Genomic DNA, 7900 nt, shown 5'->3' on the forward strand with positions numbered 1-7900 from the left:
CATTTTATTTTACCATGTGTGACCAAAAGATAATAAAATACTTAATTTCATAAAGGACTAAAGATAAAACCATTTATAATTTTTCATAGAATTCATTTTAGAAATAACATGGTCAGCAACTTTTTACAAACAATATTGTCACTATATTGACATGTTTAAGATTCAAGACAGGCTAGATTCCAGCATTCAAATCTGTATACAATATTATTCACAACCCATATATCAGGGTGCTGCCACTTGTCTGTCAGGCCCAGTAGCCAATGATGAAGGCAGTTGCTGAGAGGCAAATGATGAGGTTAATGTCCACCACTCGTCGTAGACTTGGCTTTTCTTCCAGACTACCAATAGCCTGCTCAGGTGCAGGAAGAGTCACAGGATCGCCGTCTTCCTCCTTCTTTCTCTCCATCCCACACAGCCAGTAGAAGACGGTCATAAATCTGGACTGACTGCGAGCACTGGATACAGACGACGCCGAGTCTAGAGATTTCAAGGAGAAAGAGAAAACCCTTTTTAACAGTTCAGATTTGTGTTCACCTTCACCAGTAAGCCTGACAAATGGCCAAATGGGAAAGAGTCATGAGACGCAGGGCAGAGTCCCACCACTGTGATGACGTGCTTGTCCTTTGCTGCCCTCTCGCTCTCTTCCTGCCTCAGTTGTCTCATTCCTTTGAGTAGTAATCACTTCCAAGTTTGTGCTTCTTTGCTCCACTTTAGGTTTCACTGGGTCAAACCTTGTAAACCATGTAAGACGACTGATCTGCTCAAAAGAAAAAAAATTACAAAAATGGTGAAAAAATTGCAGAAGAGTATATTTGAAATCTGCTTTGCATCCATCTTTATGCATCATTGACACCTAGTGTTGCTGGAGGGTGGCACTGGGAAGCACTTAAAGCAAATCTGAGTGAAAAGTAAGTAAGCCAACAGAGATTGGGCCTGACAGGAGTAGCTTCACCTGCTCCGGAGGAGGCTCCTCGGTAGCCAGGCTGACTACAACCACCACAATTAAGGTGATGAAGGACAGCAACATGGAGAAGTAGAGGTAATGGACAGATTTCAGAACTGCAGGTCTATCATCCTCTTCATAACACAGGGGAGCAGGGTAAATGAAGTCCAACAACATGCGTATGCAGCCCACTGTGAGGCCAATAGCTAGCCCCCAGAATGCACCCTACGGGACAGAGAAATCCAACATTACATCATGTCTAAGAACTGAACTTATTGAAGCAATTGTTCAGTCACAAGTGCACTGTTGATGAGCCGCCTTACCTTCTCATTAGTCCTCTTCCAGAAGCACCCCAGGAGGAAGATGATGGAGACAGGCGGCTGCAAGTAGGTGCTGATAGACTGGATGTAGATGAAGAGCTGGCCGCCCTGACTGGCCTGGACAACGGGAATCCACAGCACTGAAACCACCACCAACACAAGCACAAACACCCTGCAGAGAAACATTAAGTCTTTGAGATGATAAATAGGGCAGGTTAGTTGTGCACAGCCATGCAATGCTGACCTAAAAATAGGATATTTTACGGCATTTTACTTTTGGTTATGTCAGCAACGAGTTTCTAGAGGTCAGACAAAATCTGGAGAAACCGTTGCTTTGGAACACGGGAGAGAGGAGGCTTATAATTTGGATGAGCATGACAAAAAAAAATAAAAAATCTAGAAAGCAATTATAAGGCTATGCACAATGATTTTTCAAATATAAATGGTACAAGTGAGGATAGAATATTATGTAGTCACTGTATAACCTTTAACTTGAGAACTGCGGAAAAAGCCAAAAGCAAAGTTGCTTTCTCTAAAAGTCCTTTCAACTCTCCTCCAAAAATATAAAACTTCCTTTTCTTGTATCATTTAGCGTTTCAGTGCGTGGTTTAAATTCTCCCTCCAGTCACATGTTTTGGCCTCAGTCCACACATGTTGACATACCTGCCCACAATCATGAGCTCCCATTCAGAAGGACGGGATCTGAAACTCTTCCATAAGTCCATGGTGAATATGGTGCTGGCACTGTTGAAGATGGACGTGAGAGATGACATGAGAGCAGCAATCATCACAGCCATCATTAGACCCCGCAGTCCTGAGAGGAATGACACAGATTTTAATGAAAGAGACATTATGTATGTCTGCATAGAAGCATATGGCCAGACGGAGGGTGCAGCAGCAGAAAAAGTCTCTTACCTACAGGCAGCAGCTCCATGACCAGTTTGACATAGGCAATATCGGAGCAACCCACTGGGTTGCCACAAATCTGTTTGCACTTGTCTGGGTCTGCACACGCCACTTCATCTAATCACATTATTTTACAATGAAAAGGCATTAGTGTAACTGAAATATCTGCAATATCTCTTTCTACGTCAGCTATTTTTCCTAAATTTCAACAAGTCAAAGGGTAAAAATAACAATTTTGCCTTAAGTCATGGCAGTCATATGTTATCAAGTATTCAGGACCGATAACTAATTCCTGTGGTAGAGCTGTATGTCAAAACAGAACAACAAAACCAAAAGTTCTGTTTAGTTATTGCATCATGGTAAATGTCGTGTCATTGTGTTTATACTTCAGCTCCACCTTAAATTTCGTGTTAAAAACACACATTGTACATACAGTGTACCTGTGTAGAGAATCCTGCTGATCATGCCGGGGAGCATGATGGCAAAGAAAGGCAGGATCTTGAGGTACGCAGCCAGCAGGGAGCCACCTTTTGCATGGGTCAGGTTCTTGGCAGCCAGAGAGCGCTGCACAATCACCTGCGGAGAATCCCAACCAAAACTCTCAGTGGGCTGTGGTTAATAAGTAGTTTAGATATTCAGAAGTATGTAATCACTTATGAAAGAGAGCATTTATCATGAATTAGAATGTAAATAATCATGCGGGTTACTGTTATCTCTCAGGTATCAGGGGTGAAGGTTTTGGTTGATGATATTAGATGCAACTGCTGAACTGATACGACAGGTAAATGACGGTAAAACTACCCATGTCTTCCTGTCTCAATCTGGTCGACAGTAGCTGTTGCTGTAAACTGGAACTTTTCAAACTCTCAGGAGCGAAACATGCCAAGTTAGCATGAGGAGGATGTTATAAATGAGCTCTTTTAGTGTCTAGGCTCAGAGAAAATTGTAGAATAACAAACATGATTTTAAAGAAGCAAAGATCCCCTGAATTTTCACAAATAAAGCCAATCAAAATATTCATTTTCCATTGTCTTCACTTTAGAAATCATGATAAGCATCATTTAAAAAGCCTTGGATGCACCTTTCAATTAATCTATTTTTTTTTCTTTTCAAATATAGACAGTCTTTTTTATAAAGAATTATGTGTTGATACATAAAACCTCAAAACTGAAAGAGGGTGTTTCTTTTTCACTTAAATATACATTTCATTTTCACTCGTATAGTTTAAAAGGTGTGATAGAAAAGATTTACTCTAGTACCTGATCAGAGCACCAGTACCACATGGAGGGGATGGACATGCCAATGATAACCCCGGGCCAAGGCAAGTCAGAATTCACCGGGTCTCTGAATATATGGAAGGCATCATCTCGAGGGATGCCACAGGTCAAGTTAGGCACACGTATCGAGGGAATGGCATTGCCGTATCCTTCCATCAGAGCACTCCATCCTCCGACCTCCACGAAGCCTGAATGTGGGGAAAATATAGTCAGGTAAACTGGAACAAAGAGCACATGTGATGGGAGGGCAAGATGTTCAGTGCCATATGACTTACTGAAGCCCATGAGGATGAGAGCTCCTACCAGCATGATAGCAGTCTGAGCTGCATCAGTGTAGATGACTGCGGCCAGACCACCTAGGACACGAAATACAGTACATAATGCACTTTCAACAGCTGGTGAAACTCAGAAAAAGCAACGTGGAGGACTCCTATGTCTTACATGTTTGTTTTTGTTTCCTTTTTTCTAAGAAGAGAGTGTCAATTTTGCGTTTTGCCATTTTAATTTAATTTTACTGTGTAAAGAACAGGTTTTTAAAACAGCTATGGACGGTGAAAAATCACCTGCCACAGTGTAGAGAGCAGTGACTGAGAGGAGCAGCACCACAGCCACGTAGATGTTCATTTGCAGGGCGAGCTGAATGAACAATGCACCTGCATACATGTCCACCTGGCCAGAAGCACACAACAGAGGAGTGAATCCTGCAGTCCGACCACAGATGTGTAGCTAAAACAAATGTACTCAGACATGCAGAAACATGCATTCAAAGAATCATTCCCATGACCTACAAAATCACAAGAGAATTGCCGGGGGTTGTGACATACCGATATTTTTGTAAAGATGTAAATAAATAAGTACAAGACGGCTATGAATAACTGCGTTCTTCTTCCACCAAAACGCCTCTGCAAATATTCCGGCATTGTCGTCACCTATAGAGGAGTGAGAGCAGGTGTTGAATTAGCAAAGCCAGGTCTAACATGCATCTGTGGGACAGGCTTGTGTAGAAAACGCACCCCAGAGGAAATATAAATGGGCAGGAAGAGCCATCCCAGCAGCAGCACCATCAGCATCCCCTATTTTCCAACACAAAACAACATGTTGAAAAGGATTATTTTGTCATATCCAACTTTTTTTTTTTACATAAACATGGTTTTTACTCATTTTTTTTTTAAATCTTACATTCCATTCATATGCAATTGCTCCAATTCCTGCTGCAGCTCCTGAGCCTGCTAGACCGATAAAATGTCCACTGCCAATGTTGCTGGCAAACAGTGAAGCTCCCACCTAAATATAGATATAGGAGTCAAATCTGGATCAACTTAGCATGTCAACATTGCACTGATTACATCTTGCTATAATCAAAGTGACTTTTAAATTGCCCAACAGTTAGAAAACATGGCTGATTTAAAGCACTTGGAATCTTGTTCTGATCAGGAATTCAGTCTTTATCAGACATGCCCTCCTCTCAACATATGTTTTGATGCTGTTTCACTTACTGGCCACCAGGTCATACTTTTCCCAGCCAAAAAGTATCCATCCACAGTGCTGCGTTTCGTCTTCCACATAGACTGGTAAAATTATAGGAAATGTTAGAGCATCTATTACAGATAAAGTCAAGAAAAGAAAAAGTCAACCTATTCATGTCTGAAAATAACAGTGTATCAGAATTTCCTAAACATAATGGACAACCCAGCGTGCCGTCTGCACAATGTACTGATGAAACAACAAAGAGGCTTCTCCAGTACCGCTGCAAAAAGGTTCGGTACAGAAGGTGAATCCTGCACAAAACAAAAGGCTTTTACAATGACTGTCTGTGCAAAGAGAGGGAAGGCCTCTTTATTCATTATCTTTCCTTTTGGTCAATAACACACGACAAAAATCTATTTTCTTTTGGCCTTTTAAAACTGCTTTTTAAATCAATTAAATTCAATTTCAGTTCCGGTTCAATATGGCTTTGGGGGTCATTTATGGTCCCTAACCGAGTTACAGAAGAGTTTAAAACATTTTTCAAGCTCAAAGGTTGTGAAATCTTATGTTTTGAAACGGAGTTTGTGCAGTGGTTTACTGCTATATTGCTGCTGCGTGTTCATCCTAAACCTCCTAAAATATTTACATGTCTTTGCTGCATTGTTTGTCTTACATGTGCTGCACGACTGACCGCAGCATGCCTGCCTGTCCTATAAGTGTCAGGGTTTTTTCTTTATATATTTTTAACATGGGCATTTGTAACAGTTTTATGCTAAAGGTTGTTCTGTTGCTGTTATATAACTAGAAGTGTGATCAGCAAAGTTAGTTTATTTTCACACATTTCCAAAGTTATGCTTAAGCTCTATACATCTATTTCAGGGCTGCAGATCATTTTAACTTTGAATTCAAGAAGTTTTTTTTTTTGTTGTTGTTGGTTGTGAGGGCAAAAAGAAAAAATGCTGAACCAAATAAACTACTAAGTTGGACAGTATGCTCTTTATGCACTGTCAGTAAGATCACAAATGTTGATGATTTTTCTCAATTTACTCACTTCCATTTGAATGAAATAGAATCAGCGCAAAAAAATGATTATTTCCGTGTAGCCTGAAGAGAAAACACATTTTAGAATGACCAATGCAGGAAAGAAAGGCTGCAAAGGGGTTTGCTGAAAAGGTGGAATTCATCTTTAATAAAACCAGTATGATTAATACTAATCATGTCCCTGTTGACTAACAAATGGTGGCATTTGTTGAAAGCGCATATGCAAAAACACATAGGTGCACTAAAGTGAGCGCAATATAATTAGAACTATAAGTAATTTCCCAGCAGTTCATAGAGACATCAAAGCTGTCTTTTGTTTGCCTCAGTTTTCTTTTCTTTTTACTTTTCTTTCCAACAAGAAAGAGCTTTTCATTGTAAAAACAAACAAACAAAGAAAACAATAGTAGGCCTACTGCTCTTCTTACCCAGAAACCAACTGCCAGCACCAAAAGAAAGTAGACTACCAGCACCACTATGTCCACAGTGGTCAGGGTATTGCTGCCCCCTGAAACTGGCAACTGAGTCGGCGGCACGTTGGTGCTCGGTGTTCCTCGGTGGCCATCTGCAAAGTTTAAGGTCATCTGGAATCCAAGAAGTTTTACAAAGTCTGTCTTGTTATGTCTTGTCTATATTCTATAGTTTGTATGCTATATATTTATCCGTGTATGATACTTAATTACAATCTTTCATTTGTTACTTCCTACGTTTTTGGCTACTTTGCCCGACCTTTAAAACTTGTAAGCTGATACTTACTATAAGTACAAACTCACTCAAGAAAATCTTTTGAAAGTTTTTTAAAATGCAACAAAAACCAGAATACTTAGTGACACGTGAGGGTGTCAGGATTGGATATAAAAGAAGCCTTCACCAAAGATTTTGTCTTTGGTTAATGGGTCGTGTCTCAACACTTTGTGTCCAACTTGATCAGAGAATCAACAAGAAGTTACAGAAAACATTTCTGAATGCAAAAGTCTCTGGAAATTTCAGTCTGTAAAGGACAGAAACAACTGTTGCATGTAAGACTTTGAAGCTCTCAGTGGTACTGCACGAGAAACCAACGTGCCACCATGATCAATATAGCTACAATGACATGGGAATACCACTGTAAATCATATTTTTTCAACAGTCTGCAGCACAGTCTGCTGCGGCACCCTGAAAGGTAACCTAAAACTGTATTCCACAAGCAAGAAGCCACATATCGAGTCTGTGTCGAGATTCTGCCAAGTTCAGTTGTTACAAGCTCTTTTCAGATGGAGAGAAATACAGTGGACACGTTTTCTGTTGTCAGAAGAGTCCCCATTTCAGCTGTTATTGGGTAAAACAGAGGTTGGACTCTACATTCCAAAGAATCGGAGGCTTTTCATCATGAGTGGAGTCTGATTCCTCTCGCAAAACTGTAACAATTACAATTTTCAGCTCATAAATGATTAAAAACTTGTAATTAAAAGGAAGCATGATGTCACATACTGGTATGGTTAACTTAACTGTTTGTTGCAAGAATCAAATTACAGATTTGTTAAAATTTTCTATATACAAAGTGGGTCAGTGAAGACACTGAAAATCATTGCCTTTGTACTGGTGTCTGTTAAATAAAGGTTCAAATGAACAAATTAAAGACTTGGGTTCTGTTACATTTTAGAAAACTTTTCAAAACTTTTGAAAATGGGGTTTGTACTATGATTCAAATAAAATATTGACCGCAAGACTGGTCTGAATACAGCAATCACTGACTAGATGACCACTGAGTTAACCATTACTGGCTTACATCAGTTGAGTTTGTTGGTCACACTTATGGAATGGGGCCAGCCAAACAAACACAAGAGAAAAAAACCTACTTTGCTAGTATCGGAAAAGACAACTGTAAAGTTGCAACTGAGATTGCCAAATCGGCAGTAACAGCTACGACTTTGTCTCTCGCCGACGTCTTCAGCTTTTACTGTGTTGGG

The 7900-nt window shown here is 40.1% G+C and overlaps 1 protein-coding gene across 1 annotated transcript; it reads right to left on the reverse strand.

The window, feature by feature from the left end:
- Positions 1-2: 2 nt before the first annotated feature.
- Positions 3-6490, reverse strand: slc5a11 (solute carrier family 5 member 11). Its single transcript, XM_075454977.1, has 15 exons — positions 6380-6490; positions 4943-5014; positions 4626-4730; positions 4460-4519; positions 4271-4375; positions 4010-4115; positions 3722-3802; positions 3429-3634; positions 2610-2745; positions 2179-2286; positions 1927-2077; positions 1267-1435; positions 953-1168; positions 601-757; positions 3-477 (listed from the first exon to the last, which is right to left on the reverse strand). The coding sequence occupies exons 2-15, from the start codon at positions 5009-5011 to the stop codon at positions 245-247; spliced, it is 1902 nt and encodes a 633-aa protein (XP_075311092.1). The 5' UTR covers positions 5012-5014; positions 6380-6490; the 3' UTR covers positions 3-244.
- Between the last annotated feature and the right edge of the window lie 1410 nt (positions 6491-7900).

Source organism: Odontesthes bonariensis, chromosome 21 (assembly GCF_027942865.1).
Source record: "Odontesthes bonariensis isolate fOdoBon6 chromosome 21, fOdoBon6.hap1, whole genome shotgun sequence".
Taxonomy (NCBI): Eukaryota; Metazoa; Chordata; class Actinopteri; order Atheriniformes; family Atherinopsidae; genus Odontesthes; species Odontesthes bonariensis.

Bases quoted from the DNA above. Each gene is read 5' to 3' on its own strand.
- slc5a11 (XM_075454977.1), bottom strand. From the start codon at position 5,011: ATGTGGAAGACGAAACGCAGCACTGTGGATGGATACTTTTTGGCTGGG. The intron at 1,169-1,266 runs GTAAGGCGGCTC...TCTGTCCCGTAG, and splicing joins GGAAGAGGACTAATGAGAAG to GGTGCATTCTGGGGGCTAGC. The intron at 478-600 runs GTGGGACTCTGC...TGAAATCTCTAG, and splicing joins ACAAGCACGTCATCACAGTG to ACTCGGCGTCGTCTGTATCC.